The sequence below is a fragment of the Ambystoma mexicanum genome, chromosome 10 (assembly GCF_040938575.1).
Source record: "Ambystoma mexicanum isolate Mex_15411 chromosome 10, UKY_AmexF1_1, whole genome shotgun sequence".
Taxonomy (NCBI): domain Eukaryota; kingdom Metazoa; phylum Chordata; class Amphibia; order Caudata; family Ambystomatidae; genus Ambystoma; species Ambystoma mexicanum.
Window position 1 is genome coordinate 890,338,774 of NC_090932.1, and position 20,459 is coordinate 890,359,232.

Genomic DNA, 20,459 nt, shown 5'->3' on the forward strand with positions numbered 1-20,459 from the left:
ATCATGGTTAATATTGTCGTCACATCAGGCACAATTGGAAATTGCGGAGTGACGACCTTATTAATAGCACGCAAATCAATTATGAAACGGAATGGAATTGCATTATGGCCTTTTTTGTACACGGGTAAAATCGGACTATTGCACAAACTACCTTCAATTTCCTCAATCACCCATCGATGCACAAAATCGGAAACAATGCACTTCAAAGCATGCTCATCCTCAACTGAAATCTTATATTGTGGAATACGTGACAGCTTTATTCCATGTTTCAAGGCTATTTTACAAGGCTCGATCTGTAAAACACTGACATCATTGTAATCAATTGCCCATAAACACTCTGGTACATCACTGAATTCTGGCGGCAAAGGTCTGGTTAAGAATTGAGAGACAGAAAGTTGCTGTGGTGAAATCGTCAAACGCACTCCGTCAGAAGAACAATGAATTACCGCATTTAATTCCTTCAACAGATTCAACCCCAGCAAATTCTCTCCACAATTCGAAGTCAAAAGGAATGGACAGTGGTCCATAAAGGGACCCAAAGAAATAGGTCCCGGTGAAGAAACTGGGCAAACAACTGGTGTGCCCGAAAACCCTACGGAAACATTGGTTTGCCCTGACAGTGGAATGTTTGGAACCCGAGAATGATCAATGGAACACTTCTGTGCCCCTGTATCTACCAAGAATAGATGTTTCCTATTTCCCACTACCATTTCAACGTAGGGACCCTTCTGATTAACGGGAATAGGCGTAGGTTCCAAACCCTGCTTCGGGCAATCCTAATGAAACAGAATATCGTCAAAAGGAAGCTCTTCAGAGAGGTAAGCAGCAGAAGGATGATCAAATATGTTTCTAGTATCCACACCTGGTACCTGATTATCCTGCGAAAAAGGTTGCTGTGGATCCTGTGTAAACTGACCTCTATCAGGGCCCCCTGTACCCGGGCGACCTCTGGATCGTCTACCCATATTTCCGAATGTGTTATTCGACCTTTGTCGAAGGACGGGGCATTGTGCACGCCATTGACCCTCTTGCCGACAATAGGCACACTGGTTAATTTTCACAGGACCCAAGGGTACATTCTCTCGTGGAACAAACTGACCTCTAATCTGTGAACTACCCCCTCTAGGGTCTCTAACAATTTGCTGTAATAATACTTTAGTCTTCAAATCACGCACAACTTTGTCCACAAATAATCTTTTGCCAGACTCTGTGCCTAAGTCTTGTCCACTGAAATCCGAGAATACCTGTTCGAACCAATTGAAGAACTCGGTAGCACCCTCAGATTTCCCTTGGACACAGGCTGTAAGCTTGTCCCAAATAATTCTCTTTTCGGGAATTATGGTTTTCAATTTTGCAATGATTCTATCAGGCAATGTTAGTATCACCTAGGACGGTCTCTCACCAGCTGGTCTTTCTCCATCGAGTCTAATCATGTTAGCCCATGTATATCCCAACCCTGGTACATCATCTATAGTCCTAACCTGTTTCCACAAATCTACGGTCAGGAGTACAGGAAATAACAGATCAATATCACCCAAGGTGAACACTGAGGACTGCAAGACAGACTCTATTTCTTTATAGAATCCTGTCGGATTTTTCCTAATGTCAGGAATAGATTGTCTAATGGTATTCACTTCCTGTCTTGAGAACGGGACGTGAACAAACTGTGATAAATAATGTGCAGGAATGTTCACAGCAACCGTATTCGTTGCAGGGTCTGCCGCAATCTCAACCCTTGGGACAAATGTCAGAGGAACCTCTCTCATAGGAAACTGAGAAGTAGGCAACTGAGAACGCTTACTAAGCAACAGAGCCTAGTCGAGCGCTAAAGCAGTCGAAGAAGTGTCAAGTGAAAAAGCTCTCTTATAAATACTCAATAATTCTGTGAGACAACTAATCTTTATTTTCACACAATCATCCTGCCGGTACTCTATCATTACCTGTATCACTTTCCTCTGCATTTCTGGCGTATACTCACTATATGTGTCATATACTTCAACTGGAGTTATCGATATATCTGAAATCCATCTAATCGCATCTTCCGTACAAATTTGTGTTTCTTCGGATATCGATTTACGACAAGGAAGGAACCATTTCTGTACATACATACTACCCTCATCGTCGTCCTCATTCTGTAACCTTCCCAACTCCTTCCTATACTCAAATAACCTCTCGACATGCTTATGTACTTTCTACACAGTTTCTCTTGAAAATGCTAAAGTATTTAGATCCCTCAACCCTTGTGGGAGATCTGCATTATTTAATTTGCCCCACATTTCACATAAATGAATCCCTAAACCTTCAATAAAAACATTTTTCTCAGGAAAATTGTCCATATTAGAAAGTGTGGGAAAAACATTAGCTTGATCATCTCTCTCCATACAATGCTTAGCCCATGCAATCAAATCACGTTTCTTCTCTGGAGGTACAGTATTGCGAGTGACAACCCTTGACCCCGCACCCTGACCGACTACAAGCGGTACAGGACCACTTGGAAGAGGGGGAGCAGGCAAATTCAATGGAGGTACTGTTACTGGTGCAATAGGAAGAGGCAGAGGAACAGGCGGAGGAACAAGGACTGGAGGAAGAGGAACATTAGGAGGAGCAGGAACAACAGGAACAACAGCAGGAGGAGCAGGAATAACAGCAGGAAGAGGCAAAGTGGCAGGAAGAGGAACATACGGAGGTGGCGCAGAGGCACCAGGCCTTTGTTCATTTAACAATTTATCAATAAATTCATCAGAAACATATGAAGGTCTTCAGAAGGATAGATTTTCTGAATGCCAAGTGAGAAAGCCCTATCCATATTCGTAGCCGACTCAGAATGCTTATCTTGGTCATATAACAACGCTTTTTCGGCGTTCGTTTTATGACGGCGCGCATGTTTTTCTCTACTCTTTAGCTGCTGTAACGCTTCTTTTTTACAATTCTGCAAAACATCAAATGCTGCAGGTCTAGTCTTTTTCTTTAACAAAATTGACTCTAAATACTCAATACGAGGGATTTCAAAACTACCATTGATTGGCCACTGAAGTTCGGAGGCATGTCTGGTTTGTCTGTGCCAAATATCATTAAACATTATACTTCCAATGCCATGCTTACAGTACATAGTACAAGCCGGTGGCCCCTCCTGTGGTGCCGGATGGCTGAATTCCAAAGATTGCCTATCGCTGCGGAATAACGCTCTGAAGCAGGTATACAATTTCCCAGGCATATCAAAATATTGGTGTTACCTGGTCAATAATTGTATTTGCAGATACAATGCACCAAATCAAATTATCAGGATACTTAAGAGTCGGGTCACGACTCACCTGATGAATCCTAAGGAGGTCCGATCGGATTACAAAGAATCTTACCTAACTAGTCTTACCTCGTGTTTGGTGATTTCGGCAAATCTGCCCGCCTCGATAAGTGGACCCTCGTCAAGATGCCGTCTGGGACCACAAGATAATTGTCCAGGGATCGGGTTGTGCAGCGCTGCTGAGGTGTCGCATCTCTTTCAGAAGGGGCCCCTTATTTTGACACACCGTCCGATCCTGGTCCGATAGCGTGTGTCAACCTTCGACAATCCGGCATCAATCTTGAGAGTTCCTATTCGGGTGCCAACTGTGAAAACAAAGAGAAAATATTGAGGCTGAGTACCCCAAAAGAAAATACACCGAACATGGGTTACAAAGGAACATACAAAGATCTTTATTTTATACTGAACAGTTTCAAAGGACAAAGCAACAGATAGCTATCGGCCCTCAATACAACACAGCGAACTCCAGCATGGTTCGGTGTGCTCAGTGAGTGGGACTGTACATTAGAATAGTCGCACCTTATATACCTTTGAAAACATGATATCCAACCCATTTCCCAGTTAATATTTGTTAATTGATTACCGATATAGGGTTCGTGCCGAGTTCACACATCTGTACGTTTAGGGTTTACTTTTAATGTATTCACCAACAAGCCTCAATAGTAACAGTGTACCTTAGGATTTCTTATAGAGACCTTCTCAAACATCTGTACAATGTAGTTTAAACAAGTGTTCTCAGTTCACTATTTGGATACATTGTTCTTAACATATGCTCGCGGATTAGCTTCATTGGCACAAGTAATCCTTTACACACAGGTCAACAAAGGACAAGGTCTCAGTTCATGACCCTAACAAGTGGCCTGCAGGCAAGTTACACATTAGTTTATAGATAGAGGTCAAGACGGCCATGTTACATTTTCGCAATGACACTGTCCACCATTTTAGCTCACAGGGTGACTTTGCAGAGAGAACCTAAAATGGCGGATTGACCTAAAATGGCGGCTTACATAGATTCTAAGGTCGGGACCTTGCAACACGGATTTCTCCGCAAGCGGCTTATAAGCAGCTTGGCGTAGGCCAATATACATATATTCATTACAATAGTAGGCACGATATAATTTCCTGTTTGACACATTGAAGAGCAGTAGCTGCGGATCAGGAGCATGATGCAGTAGGGATCAGGTGTTCACTCTTATTTTGGCATGGAGCTTTCTGAAAGTGGGGTATGTTTAACAGACTACCCTTTCTGATATGTATTACCTGCACCTCGCCGGAAGACAATCCTTCACAATTACATTACAGCATGATGGATATCTCCTGGTTCTTTTACTCATATTCTAAATACCTACCTCCAGTGTAATACTAGGAGGGCAGCTGAAGCAACAAAAACATATTCAGGAAATGTGCTCCACAATAGGTAATTTATAGAGAAGATGGTGGTGGCGGTCAAAATGCAGCTATACGGATAACGTATTCTCATCTCTAGGAACATTTATTTATTAGTGGATGAGGCAAATACAATGTTATAACACAGATTTCATTGGTTTTATTGCCCACTATTAATAACTGGACATTTAGTTTTCACAATGAGGAACACTTCTCTACATACTTAAAGAAGAATCGCAGACTTTTCATGGACTTTAAGCTCGCTTCCATGACATCAATAATAATCTCTTACTCTCTGTTGTTATCTTAAGTGCGATTACAGTTTTTCACTTATCTCACATTTTGATTAAAATTGTTGTGGTTTTCTGGTTTTAACTTCATTCAAGTTCACAAAGTATTCTGCTCTAGTACTCCCCATACGTTGTGTGGTGTTCATTTTGCAGCCTGAGTCAACACAAACACACATTTGGCTATAACTGTAATAATACGGCCCACACTCATCTATCCCCACTAGCAACCCTTTCTCACAAACACCACACAGGAAGCACAGACCCAACACACTAACTCGCCACACAACTCCTACACAATGCTGACACATGATGTCTCTACCAGGACAATCCCTATAAAAATACCTCCATATCCAATCCACTAAACCTGACAATACATCAGCATTGGTCTAGCAAAATCACGAAGTGTACCTCATCCACTCTATGCTGACTCTACCCCCAGACCAGACAATGTTCACAATCAAATCTAAGCGATCAGAAATGCACGACTGAAGGTATACCATTCTAAACTCCACATGTACCATATGAGGAACACCCCACCCTTTCATGTACTACATTTCCAGAAAAGCCACCTTCAGTAAAAGGCTAATTGTTATTTCTGCTGCCAGACAAGCTTTGCATGCTTGCATTTCAATAAGAACAACTGTTTGCATGAAAAACCATGGTTTGTGGCATGCTTCAAAAGATGAGCAGGTGGATGCCGGGAGGCGGAGGAGAGATTGACAGCATACAGTGGAGAAAGAGGTAAGGAGAGAGGTGGGGAACTAAGGGCAAACACATGATGATGTGAGCAGGGATGGGGAATGATAGGGGCTAATAGGGTCTCCCATTCACACGTGGCTAAGCTGACGATGGCCTGTGGCAGAGAAGACAGAGGATTGCGTTGCCTGATTCTCCCCCAGAGGATGGGAAATGGAGGTGGGCCAGTATCGGGATCAATAGTGGCAAGTAGACTGCAAACATAGAGCAAGGCACAACTGGGCTTGAAAAAGGAATCCAGTAATTGGGACTAAGTGCTTCAACGCTGGAAGAAATCTCTTCGCCTTTTCCAGCTTCTGAATTTCATTTGCTCTCCTTTTCCAACTGAGCCTTCCTCTTCTTCTCACCTTTCCTCTCAGACTTTGCTCTTTACTTTGATGAAAAGGTGTCTAACTTTTAATCGTCCGTTTCTGTATGCGCCAATTCTACTAACTGTCCCACCAGTCTGTCCTTGTCCAAAACGCTTTCTATTTTTTCTTCTTTCTCTCTCGGACACTGATACAGCACAATTTCTCACTTAAGCTCCTCCTGCCACATCTCTACTCCTTCCTGTCCCCTCTTCTCTTATTCCCAAAGTTGTTCAAAACATAATCCCCATTCTTACTTCACTGTTGAACACTTCACTGTTTACTTCATATGTTCCTTCCAATTTCAAACAGACTTTTATCTCACCAGTCCTGAAAAAACCTACTCTTGATGTATCAACTCCTAATAAATATCACCCAATATCACTTTGGCCATACCTATCTAAAATCTTGCAATGGCTTATGTACACTCAGGTCTCTTACTGACCTTGACCATCACTTTCTTCTTGCTCCACTTTAGTCTGGCATTCGTCCTCTACATTCCGCAGAAACTGCTCTTCTTTCTGTATCGGATTTTATACGCTATGCCTGTCATGCTAAACACTCCTCTATTCTTATACTTCTTGACCTATCAGCTGCTTTCGACATTTTGTATTGTGCTTTATTTCTAGCCACTCTCTCATCTTTGGGATTCTCTAGTTTGGTTCATCAATGGTTTCAATCCTATGTCTCAGTGTTACTCAAGGCTCTGTTATTGGTCCTTTTCTTTGCCCTCTACACCTCCCCTCCTGCTACTATTATTAAGTTGTCTGGCTTCTTTCTCGCCTTATTCTGTTCATCCAACTATTTCTGGTTGTCTTTTGGCCATCCAATCCCGAATGCATCCTAACTACCTTCACGTAAATGCATCTAAGTCTGAAATCGTATTCTTCCCTGCTTCATCTATCTCAGCAATTTCTTCTCCCTCTTCTGTTTTCTTCTCACCCTCAACTATTCCCTTCAGTCCATTTGCACCAAATCTTGCAGTTATCTTTGACGCCTCCTTGTCTTTTCAAGACCACATTTCTAAAGTATCTTGTTCCTGTCGATATCCTCTCTAAAACATTTGGAAAGGTCATCCTTTTCTATCCTACCACTCAAATAATTTTCTAATTGCCTCTTCGGTTCCATCACATCTTGAGTATTCTTCTGGCTTATTAATTGGCCTTTCCCACTATAGTCTTGCTCCTCTAAAATCGATCCCTGCTGTTGGCACTCTTCCTTGTCTTTCCTTTCATACGTCTATCTCCCTTTCTCTCCAATCTATCTCTTGGCTTGTGATTCATGGGGGCTCTTGCTATGCATGATCTTTAAATGTATTCATGCCTGCCCCTCCTATCTATCTTTTCTTATCTCCATCAATGTCTCTATCCATTCTTTACAATCTGAATCACTCCACTTGTTAGCTGCCTTCAAGCCTCCCTGTGCCATACCCCACTTTTGTTCTTTTTCATTATAAACACCTACAAAATTGGAATTCCTTACCGCCATCTAATCAGTCCTTAACCACCCTTTCTTCATTTCGTGTTGCCCTTAAATCATATGCTCTGTCTTTGAATCAATGATTATTGTAAATGATCTACCTTAATGTTGTACCATTGTTGTCAAGTGCCTTGGTGAAAGCGCTATACAAATCAATAAAAACAAATACACATTAATACAAAAGGGAGATGTGTTAAAAGGGGCTGTAGGCAGTGAGGTAAACGTGCCATGGGATAAGGTAAAGCGACTTTGACAAAATGGGCTGGCAGGATTTGGTTAAGGAACCCCAGATGGCAGCCATACATCAACATGCCCATTGTTAACTTGCCATCCAACCCCAACAGCAGTCAAATGCACATACCCACATGCATACACCCAACAGACTGCACAAGGCACAGATTGAATGATACCTTTGAACTAATCATCAACAATAAAACTACACAAGAACATACAATATAATACCACACCTTTGCCAAGAGACTCCGACAGAAATCCCACCTATCAGCGATTGATAATACTGAATTCTACCCACAAGCACGCAAGCCCTACAAACAATAGAGGGTATGTAAAGAATATGTTTTTGAAAGAGATTTAAGAAAAGTGACAATTGCTAAGAGTGTGATGTGCTAGAAAAAGAGAGGTATAAAAGTAGAGAAGAATGAGCAAAACAATGTGAGTATTAGAGCTCAGAGTGTACTGTTTCCAAAGATTGCAAGGCTGCTTGTATTACATTAACTTTCCATTGTGTGTGTTCCCATCCCTACCGCTTTGGTTCTAGCACAATTGCTCAGAACATACTGTTTCCCAAAGACCACAGTCCTGCACTGCATTTAATCCCTTCACCTCTGTGTGTAGTTACCTTTCTTTACTCCTCAAGGAAAACAAGGCCTTCCAACATACTCCTTGGGCATAATCAAAAGATTGTACTGTATTAAGTCTTTCCATCTGCCAGTACCAAATTGTTTGTCAGCAATCAATCATAGCTCAAAATATACCCTGGCCAAACATCACAAGGGTACACTCTTATTAATGTCTCTGTGTCTCATTATTGTTTTTCTTTTCCATTCCTCCTCACGGAAAACAATATTGCATTGTGTTTGGTGCTTTCATAGGATCATAAGACTTCACAGCAATGAATCCCTCCAGCTCCCATTACTGATTGCTTCTCTTTCCTCACCATACATACAAGAGATCTGCATGTACAGGTTGGCTGAGATCACAAGGCACTACTTCATGGTAACACACTGGATGGCAAGTTCGATCTTGATGTTAACAATCCCGGCCTAGTTAGCTGGTTCAATTCTTTTGTCATACCCTCTTGCTTCAGATGCCAGACAGTAATAAAACCTTTATACCGTAATCCTTCTCAACAGCCCACCTTTGGCCATAATATAATGCCATGCTTCCCCTGTTAACACATGATAAAGTACTCTTTAGAGGGTGTGCCTCATTTGCAAAATGCCTTTACTGAACTTAAAAGTTACTTAACTATGGTCTTTGGCAAAGCTATGTTTAGCCAAAAGAGATTTTCTTATTAATAAGAATCAGTATTTTTCAAATAAAACACAGAAACACTCCTTCTTGGGTCTAGGGAAGCACTACACCATCATTAGAACACTGTAATGAATGTAATACCTTCTTTTTCAAAAAGATGAGAGCCATTCAACCATGTATTCGTCAGACAACTGATATCAATGAAGCTGGTAGATATATTTACTCATTACAACCTACTACCGGTCCATTCTTTAACTTTCAACCACTCTCTATTTCAGACATATGCAATTTGTTGAAAACCTAAAAGCTTTCTTTTAATTCATAGAATGTAAGCTGAACATCAGTGGTAAAACATATGCAGAAAAGGTAGATTCAATAATTGAAAAGACAGGGCAATACTGAAGCAATCTGTTCTTACGTCGTTGTTACTGAAGAAACAATCTTGCAATGCTTCATTACTTATTAATTATAGGCCTAACACTAGGCTACCCTGGTTCTCTAAGATTCTCGAGAAAGTTGTCCCCTCTCAATTACAGAAGCCTGTTGAAGATAAGAATATCCTGGATTGCCGACAGTTGGTTTGCCCCAAAGCACTGTACTGAGACTGACCTTTGTCTGGAAGTAGATGTGAGGAATTGCAATCTAGCGAGGGTGTGAAAGCCCTAGTTTAGATTTGTAATAAATAATAAAGTGATGCAGGTAATTCTATCTCGGAAAGGGTGGTCTGCTAAACAGACTCCTCTTCTAGAAAGCTTCATGCCAAAAGCATAGTGTACTCTTCTGCCCTGCTGCATACATCTCCTGATATTCAGCACTGGATCTCCAGTGGCACAGAGCAGGTTCAAAGGCCTTATGTGCCCTGTTGGACAGCTGCTGTGATACCAAAGTAACTGCAGGCAGAGGTTGCATTTAAATCTGAACCTCTGACCCAAAACCATAATAATTTAAAGAACAATCAGTCTAGTGCCAGAGTGATCGCTAATAATAAGTCATACCAGAGTTTTGTAATGGTGAGTGATAGTGCACACAAATATTAAAGCCACAGCAGGTTTGTATCATACATATGTCAACCCGGTGAGCACAGGCCAGCTACGGAAGGGGTCTGTGTATTCTAACTAGAATGCCTGTTTCTGCTGCAGCCAGTCTGATCATAGGCAGGGGAACTGCCTCTCCTTGATCCTTTGTGAGGTCGGAAAGCACATCTCTATAGCCCAGGAAACTCCCAGTAGAAGAATCCTGATAACTATAATCCAAAGAGGCATGGACCTAACAAAATGAGCCAGCCTCACAACAGGGCATTTCATACTAAAGGGCCTTTAAAACTGCTGGCTTGGGAAGAGTGTGGGATTAGGACAGTGAGAGCAGAAAGGGTGGAGGAAGGGTTTCTCAATCGTGGTGTTCTGTGTTTTTCTCTTTTCCACCCTTCCAATGTTGCATTTATCGGACCAGCTTGATTCTGCATTGTGCCAGTAGAGCATGTTACCTTTATGTCTGGAAAACTAGACTGCTGCTGTGGATGACGTCTCACTGGAGCCTCTTTGAACAATGCATTGAGCCACTGGAATCACTGCATTGAACTGCTCCGGACCGTGACTCAAACCACTGGAAGTATCATGTCACTCATTGACTTGACCAAGCAGTAACTATTGTGTCGAACCATCTCAACCTTTGAACTGACCCTGATGAGCTGGCCGGACTGCATTGCTCGAACACCACCTTCGAACCGGACAGAACCCCACTTCAAACCCAACTCAATGCCTTGACCTGGACAACTCAATTCCTATGAGCATGGTTCAACCCAAAAATACGGCATACCTAAGCCTTGTTCAATGCTGTCAAACAATCCACTTTTGGGAGGCTAGTGACTGCTAAGCCATCCATTTGCACCTATGAGGTAAATCTCTTGGCTGTTTCACCTTTATGATTGGGATCATTGTTTGTGTATACTAGTGTAGGCTGTTTAGCCACTAGTCATCGTTGTACTCCTGCAGAGCAGCAGTAGTCATTTCGACACAGCGGATGAGGGAGCTCTTTCCCTCAAGGTTTTGCTGGACATCTCTGCAACGTTCATTACATGTGGACCATACACTACTTATTAATGAATTTGGTTTAGTGCCTCATGCCACCTGAGTGTCTTTAGATTGGTCCAGCTCATTTTTAAATAATCGTTAGTCAAGAGTGAAGGTTAGTCTATTTTTCATGGAACAGTGCCTGTGGATTGCAATGCCAAGCAGGACTCATCTTTGCCCCCCCTTTTATTTATTTGGTGTGACTCAGAAATGATAATTTTATATATTATTCATATGCTGATGACACACAGATCTATATGCTGGTTGAACATTTTTCCTCGATTTCTGATATTTTGGCTTGGTTAGAGTGGGCTAAAATTCAATGCAGCTATGATCGAGGTACTGTTTCTTGGCATGCCATCTTCATAATTAGCGTGAAAAAATTCTATCCCCACCTACTTGCTTTGGCTTAAGGACAGCCTTCTCTTCTCTGTTAAGAAATCTGGAATGATTTAGGAGGCTGATTTCAGTCTGAAGGCCCAAATAAGTGCTGTTACCAGAGCAGTGTATTTTAAACTTCATCAACTTAAAAGGATTTTAGCTTACCTTTCCCACAACTCCCATCATACAATTGTTAGAGCTTTGATAAACACTGCTCTTGACAATTCCAGTGCCCCTTATGCATGATTGCCTTCCTTCTTTTTTTTACCTTGTTCCAGGGTTCAAAATGCAGCATTTGTAAACAACAAGAGGGACTCAGTCACCGATCGTCATCCATCTCTTTATCGCCTTCTGGTAATCTGTAGGGTGACATGGATTGGTTCCTTCCTACCTACATGTGATACAAGTAATATCATCTACGGGCTCAGTTGCCCATGTTGCATTTCGTATGTAGGTCAGACTACCAGGAACGCAAAAGAGAGATGGAACGAGTTTAAGAGCAACATTAGCACACACAACACCAAATCACAAGTGCCCAGACATTTCACTGATAAAAAACATTCAGTAGTGCAACAACGCAGTGTCATATTGGAAGTAGTATATAGATCCACAAGAGGTCTGGACCTGACCAAGAAATTGACACAACGAGAACTTTTATGGATAGACAAAGTTGACTCTTTGAACCTTACAGGTATGAATGAGGAGTTTTAATTTGGGGCATTCCTATGCAGAATGTTGTGACCAGAAGTTAGGGACCACATTAAAGTATATGTATCCCAATGGTGAACCAACTCTATATAGATCCTAATTCCACAGCAAAAGTATGTTCATCAAGAACTACTGATTGTTTATAAATGCCATTCTGGATTCTTTTGATTTATGTTGTATGGTATTGTATCCTTTTAAAGTACAGACTGGACAGAGAAAATTGTAACTAGAAGACCGACAGCCCCTCCAGTTTAAAGTATGGACCTATTTGATAGTGCGGATAGATTGTGTATGTGGTTTAGTGAGTACTTATACAACTGGATTTCTTATTCCATAAGTCTACCTACGTTTTTACCTTTGTAGAATTTAAACAAGCTTTCTACCACACTATCCCTTGAGCAGTGACCTCAGTAGAGAACATTCTTCATCCCAGAGACATTCAACTAGATACGGGAAGGAATCTTTATAGAGTCCTGCTCGGGAAGATGGTCTTTACCTGACAGTTAATTACAAAATATAGAAAAGGCAGCTATGCTCTGCTTGTTGCAGAGTTTTACATTTACAATTTTAAAGTCTTTTCCTCTCATGATTATGGACCATCGGCTTTCACGGTTGTGAATAATGTTGACATTGTGACGTAATCACGCACGAGCGTGATGACGTCAAGGAATCAGGTTCAGTTAAATAACAACCTTTTTGAAATCACTGACAGTAGCGTTCGCTAATGATACATACAGAATCTGCTGTTCCAGCAAGAGTGATTTCTACACAACTTTTGTAATAACTGCTAACCAGTATAGATTCCTACTATAGATGGAGCTGCACTTAGAGTTACATTTTCATATGTGCGGTCATGTACTGATCGGCATGTATATGCCGTTCTCAGATATTGCAGCTTTTTCATGAGGAATGTGACTCGCCACTACTGATCAATGCAAGTTCTATTGCTATACCTACTGCACTCTACGGTTGACACTAGTAGAGGTAAGCCCAAAAATGTTTTTTTAGCATATTTTAGCATATTTCATCATATACTAGGTTTCAACCAGAGAGATTCTGAATTTCTCTATCTTTTCCCATTAGTGAGGTGTGTTACCTACTCTTTTTGGACACATAAATACGATTGAACATCCAAAGGCGCATATAATTGGTACATTCGTTAGAGGCAAGGCTACTTTATAACAATCCATTCTCTAGTGCCCAGCAAATTGTCACATATGTGAGTTTAGTATTTTCCCCTGTCTTTTCAGTGTGACAGCAATATTCAGAGGTGATACGACCAATATAGAAGGTCCCATTGAGGTTTCGTTACTTCGAATTGGAACACAATTGAAAGCGAGCGTCGCATCTCTCTTTAATCCAGGTGAATAACTACTCATGACCACAGGAGATTATAAAAGAATTTGTACTTTGGTATGATTTGATTGATATCTATTAGATTACTTTTCTAAATATATTTCATTTACTTTGTAGAACAGGAAGATTGAAATGTTCTGAACAATTATTGGAAATGATGACATTTTGCTCCTGATGAAGGGAAATCCCGAAACGCGTTGAGCTTCAACATACTTTTAGTTGTATTAAAATAATTGTTTTTTCTTGAAAAAACATTCTCTTCGAATCATTACTGCAAATATACCGAATAAACATTCTAATCACCTTTGTGTATATGAATTCTGACTGTATTTAAGTATAGAGGTGTGCAGGGGACACGAGGGTCCCTATTCATTAGCACTCTCTTCTTCCTTTTCATTTATTCTCCACCTTGTGCCAGGGTAGTATTACTCTCCCCCGCGTCCCAAGTTAAGGCAACTGTGTTATAGAAATCCTCCAAAACTATTTGACCTTAGGGAGTGCACAATCAGTGTATTCTTTTCTGTATTGTAACTAATTATGGCATTGCCTGAAAAATATAAACAGTGCTACAGAGTTTTTGAATTACTGTCCTATATCTCATCTACCCTATTGGGGAAACATTTTGGGAACTGTGGCAACACACCACCTTCAAAAGCATGTGGATGTCTGTCAAACAGGGTTGCACCAGGAATGGGCGTAGAGCTAGTAATTACATACATGGCTGATGATATTAGGTTGCTGACTAGTAGAGGCGGGCCAGTGTATTGGTATTGCTAGACCTCTCAGCTGCCTTCAATGCCTTTGGCAATAGAATCGTGATTGGCTAGCTGTTACGTCTTGGCATTACTAATATTGCTCACAAATCGATGCAATCCCGTCATCAGGTCACTCCCAGTCAGTTGAATTGTGAGGATTTAAATCCTCTACATCCATCAGCTCAGTCAGTGTAACGAAAGGTTCTGCGTCGTCACCATTTTTATTTAATCTGCTCATGCAGTCAATCTAATCACTGGCCAAAATACTCCACGCTTTCGGCATGCAACTTTTCACATATGCTAACGATACACGGATGCTGTTGACTCTTGACAAGGGTGGAAACGTTAGAACACCAGCTTTACACAAAGCATTTCAAGTATACAGGATTCCATGAATCATACCTGTGTCAAATGTAATGGCCCAGATATTGAAGTCATGCTTTGTGGACCCCAAAGAAACTTGCACAATGGCCAACAGATTTAGGCCTACCACCCACCCCTTACATGTATCAGGAATCTAGTAATTCGATTACTACAGCGTGCATTTGTTCACCTTATTACTCTAAAAAGATTTCATGTTTTTTTAGCTTGCCCCAAAAAGTGATGGTCGTCAATGCATTAACTGTATCACGTATGGGTTAAGGAAGCCTCATTTCTCCGGACCTTCCAAGAATTGCACTCGGTAAAATGCCAAGTATGCAGGTTTCAGGGGCCCAACTACTTTTGCAGAAAACACATAACCCCGGCAAGCTTGTCTGCTACATTGGTTGCTGGTGGCCCAAGACATCCATTTTAAAGCGCTTTGCCTGGTTCATGATTCTCTCTATAAATCTTGACCTTCTTTCTTGATCAGAAAGTTTCTAAAATACCAGCCTAACTGCTCTTCATGCTCAAAGAATAAGCAAATGCTTCATATCCCAAAATACAATTATAGAAAAGCTGATGCCAGATCCTTCTCTGTACAGGCAGCTAAATTACAGAGCAGTATTCCCCAAACCCTGAGAACTATAAACAATCAGTTTACCTTTCAGGCACCAAATCAAAACCTTTATAGAGTCATTGGGTCTCATTACGGGTCTGTCAGAAAGCCTGCTGGTGATACCGGTGGCTTGCCTCCAGACCCGAAAGAAATTACTGGCGCCTGACTTTCCGGTAACATCGGGGTATTACAATCCAGGTGGCCGGAAAGTCAGTCACCGGTAATTTTGTAAGTCCCCATTCCCATTTGGGGACCACGGAAGCACCGGCACCGATTATAAAGGTGCCGGTGCTTCTGTGAAACTCTGCATGAGGGTGCCGTTCCACCCGGCAGGTCTGACCCTGGCAGGCGGGACGGCACCCGTCCACAGAGTTGTACTGTGCCGGACGGGTAAAAACAGTGCCCATAGGCATACCGGTACCATGGTTACCGGACCGGTACCGTTATAATGAGGCCCATTTTCATTTTTTGGACTACGCTTTAGAAATAGTGTTGGTGTTTGTTCTCTGTGCTTCAAAGCCGTGGTGCCCGGGTGGGCGTAAGTTTGAGATTTAGAAGCGCATTTAATATAACATATTTGCTATTTATATTAACGCCTGTCATACTATTCTTTAAATGATATACTAATGGCACCTTTCGTTGTAAAAACAGGTGTGAAATGTGGGAAATGTTCTTCTGTCTAATTATACCATTATAGTAAATGACAGTATATTCTTTTATGAGGTTTTATGAATCAAGGCTGTATTTCATTGCAGTTTAACTAATCCAAATTCATGTTGCAGGTTAACTGTGTTTAATGCAGTTTCATAACTAAAACATCATAAGTAGTTTATCATTTATTGAATGGTTTTTGTGTGTGGGAAAGTGGATGGTGTCAGCCTCATTTGCCTCCTGTTGTTTCTTCTTTTTTTATGGCACAATTGAAGTTTTGCATACTTTGAAGGAAATGCCCTGGACCTTTTGGCTTGGTGGTTGTTGTCCCGTTTCATGTATGAAATAAGTTCATAGGGAGTGCAGATGTATCAAACCGTTTCTTTTAATTGCCATCTTGTTTTGTTTTATCTGTAACATTAGTGATCACACAACCCGAAGCAATACAAGTCTCAGTGAGATGGAGGGCCATAGAATAGGCCCTGGAGGATTACATCTATAATAATAATAATATTAGTAATAATAATAATAATAACAGTGCAACAGATTTTGTGCACGGCTCAATTGCACTATCTTGCAAAAACAGTCTGTAGGCAAAAATATTGTCTTATTATATAACGCAGAATTTCATCCCCTATATAATGTATTGTATCCTGGGGAGTGATGTAGAACTCCCCCATTGGCCAATATCCAGGCCATAAGAATCAGTAGACATCTGAAATCCCCTATATGTTCCAGAAATTGGCCAATACAGGAATACTGCAGGCTGATGGCAGGACTCTTAGTAAGGCGGTCTCTCTGATCATGGAAGCACCACGCTGGGCGCCTGCTCTCGATGGGGGTCACTCCCGTAATCAGAGAGAGCACCACACAGAGTGGCATGAGGGGAGTGGCAGTGAAAATAGGCCCATGTTTAGTACAAGAAATCGAGGAAAATTAAGAGAAGAGAATCCTGGCAAGAAGTACACAGCCCCAGTGACAAAAACATCTGTAATTCAATCATCATGCCACTCAAGAGACATTCTACTTTTGACAACAGCAGGAGACCCCAGAGCAAAGGCAAACCAAAAAACAGGCTGATGCGGCCAGACAGGCAGCACAAATATAGCAGGAAACCTTGCAACAAAGACAAACCAGACAACTGCTCAATGCAGCTAGGTCTGCTGGAAAACGTCTGCAAGGGACACCAGATGAACATAAAACAAGGCTGCAGAGTGAGAGTGAAGGGCCAGAAAAGCTGAGGTCATCTTTTTGTTTATACCCCTACTGGAAAGACGTGCAATATTATGTACACTGAGGTTTCCGGTGATAACGCTGATCATTCCTAAGTATGTACACCTATCACTATGCACTGATAAAGATTGCAGAACTATTTAGGGGATTCTCATGTCTCTGTTTTCACTGGTGGAAAACTATGTCAAGCGGTTGGTTACTTTTAAGCCCGGGCAAAGCCGGTTGTATCTTCTAGTATTTGCATAATTGAAGTTGAAACTACTTACCTCGTGCATGCTACAGCCTGGATGCAACTCTTTGTATTGACCCTTGGAGCAATTGGTTTCTTTGATTGTATATTCAATGAAGTAGTTCATTCCAGCCACCACCTAGATTAAGCATGAAAGTAACATTTCCCTAAATTATTCTGTGTTTGAATGCATGTAAAATCCCTAATGTTCACATATCAATGCATCTTGTATAAAAGCACATCATATATTGGTGGATCTTGAATCACTGCATCTACAGAAATACTTCGTTGAAGTGCTAGTTACATTATTGGTATGAAAGCATAAGGAGTGTGGGTGGTAGAATTAGGGTGATTCCATTGGTTTCTCAGTGCAGTAACTTTTTCAGAAGGTCCAAATTAAAACATAAGAAATTGCTATCCGTAAGAAAGAACATTCAGTCGCAGAATGCAAGCAAATAGGCTCTAAATCATCCATACTGGAGGAAGCCAGGCCCATACCCACCTGTTTGGCTGCTTTTGTTATTTGTTCCACTGCATAAAGGAATGGTCTGTTGCTTTCATCATTGAATTTTTTAATGGTGTGCCTTACGATTGGCTGCAGTCTCTCACTGTCGCTCCATATGGGAACTGGGCATCCACGGCACCCTGCCACTGAAGAACAAACAGGATGTCCAGTTACAAGAGCCATAGTAAGACTAGCGGTTACCAAGGTACATACCTAGTATAACTATATCATGCAATGGCCATCAAGTTTGGAAGACTTCTGTAGTGCCTGCCCTTGTGCCACTGCTACCCCTTGCAAATTACTCTTGTTCGGGATTGCGCCCCTTTCTGTTTTTATTACCCTGTACAACATTTCTGATCAGAATATGCATCATCTTGATAAATAAAAGCGAAAAAGTACAACATTTGGCCTCCAAGGTTGTGCCATGTTTGCTTCTCTAGTGATGTGGCTGGGGTTTACGCTGGATATTTAATTGTGAGCTGATGTTTACAATTACTGCACCGACCAGGAAACAAGAGTAATTTTGCATTAGGTTCTTCTACATAAGAATGGAAACCAGGCAGCAGGAGGTATGCAAAATCTGCTGGCACAGTTGGTTTCCCCAAGTTGCCAAAAACTGCCTTAAGAAAATATCAGGGTCCATGCAGAGAAGTGCTCTCTTGATCTCCAGCACTCCCCATGAATAGGTTACTCTTGGCTTGGTGGATCATTTTTAGAGTTCCAATGATCACTGCCTTAGCGAGTGATCCAATGCGATCTTACAAATCAAGCCATACATTTAAGCAATGTAAACATTCTGAATTCCCTGCTGGTATCTCGTCAACTAGCAGGAGAAAAGCCCTATGTGGGACACCAGGTATCATCCCAATACCGCATCGAATGTATGAGAGATGATATGCACTCAGACAACTGTTTCAAATGCACCCTCAGACTGAAAGAGTGGAAGGATGTCAGGACACACCATTGGATGTCATAGAGCTATACAAGAGCAAAGTGACGTCATGAAGAAAAGATACTGAGACGTACTGAAATGATATGCAAATACTTAAAGAATAAAGATGCAACTGAAGTAACAAGAGAAACATGTAATCGAATATGAAGAAATCATATATGCAAAGAAATTAAAGTAACCTGCTGATTAATAAGTATATATACTCAGAAATTCAAGCTAGATGAGACATATAGAGGCTGGCTTCAGAAGAAAACATAACGTGGCCCGGGCGACCATGATGGAAAGATGAACGCCGGACTCATATTGAAACCAATCAAGCTACTCAGAAGCAGACCAGGGTGGCAGAGTCAGAAGACGATGGAAACACAGCTTTGTATGAGGAATAAAGAGGTGTCTGTCGGCCTGGGATCAAGGATGCTACTTCAAGGAATATGTGCAAGGCACAAGGGGAGCGAAAGGTATAAGCCATGTACGTAAGACATATTTCTCTTAGAATAAGTAAAGAGGAAAACATCTGCAAGAGCCAGGTTTTGGACAATTAAAAGATATGAAAACCCTATGCAAGGCGGAGTGAGCAAGTCTCTAGATGCCAAGAGGAGTAATGATACCCAGCATAATGGAATCAAATAGCAGTAAATAGAAGGTCAAAATTGACACATTTGTGGTCCCTTCAGACGTGATTCAGAAGTAAAAAGTAAGGGCTATTCATTAAGCTCCAGGCACAATTAATGGTATACCAATGTATGGGACAAAGGAGCCTTTTTTGAGCCCCCCTACATCCCAGGCGAAGCACAGGTTATGCTCATTCAATTATTGGCAGTACACCCTCGGCCGAACCCTGATGACGGGTGGGAGGTAGCCATTGAATGACACCTAACCAATGTGTTTAGCAGGACCCCAGGGACTCCATCTTGTATTTACAACAACTCCATCTTTTGCAAGGCCTCACATGAAACTTGCAAAGGCAAGCATCCACCTCTCCCTTGTCCAGCTCCACATGCAGCCAGCATGCCAGCCCCCACCACCTCCCCTCTGTCTGTGCTGTGGCTGTCCTGTTCTCACAGAAGCCTGGGCGTGAATTGTTGCAAGCTGACACAGTATCTCTCTTCTTCCTCTGAGATCATTGCCCCGTGTGGGAACGGGCCAGAGCCTGGCCCTTGGAAACCATTTATTTCCACAAAACTGCCCATGATCAAACAGCCCCCACCATTAAGAGTTACTGGAGGTCATTACGACCTTGGTGCTAGTTGCACCAACTTTACCACCATGGTGTAAACTATGTTTACACCATGGTGGATGGCGGATTTACCGCCCCATTCCAAGGTGAGTGGGGCGGTAAATCCCCATTTCCCATTTTCCCTTCCCCATTCCCATTTTTGCCCCATAGGGCATAATGGGAGTGGGGAAGGCGCTAATTACGCCGCCGTAAATTACGGCGGCGTAATTAGCACCATGGCGGGTTAGCGCCATGGATTTTAACGCCTGCTAAAAGCAGGCGTTAAAATCGGAATCAGGCGTTAAGGGTTAACGGTGGCGTTAACCCTTAACGCCTGAGTTGTAATGAGGCCCACTGTCTGAATGAACTTCA

General features: G+C 41.8%; 1 protein-coding gene across 2 annotated transcripts in view; it reads right to left on the reverse strand.

The window, feature by feature from the left end:
* The window catches only part of LOC138493248 (uncharacterized), a 387,082-nt gene that overhangs the window by 246,477 nt on the left and 120,146 nt on the right, over window positions 1-20,459 (reverse strand). For both annotated transcript variants that reach the window (XM_069620382.1, XM_069620381.1), the window contains exons 4-5: window positions 17,917-18,065; window positions 17,452-17,553 (exon numbers count right to left, since the gene is read on the reverse strand). In XM_069620382.1, the coding sequence (XP_069476483.1) occupies window positions 17,452-17,553; window positions 17,917-18,065 (251 nt within the window). The remainder of the gene's footprint in view (window positions 1-17,451; window positions 17,554-17,916; window positions 18,066-20,459) is intronic.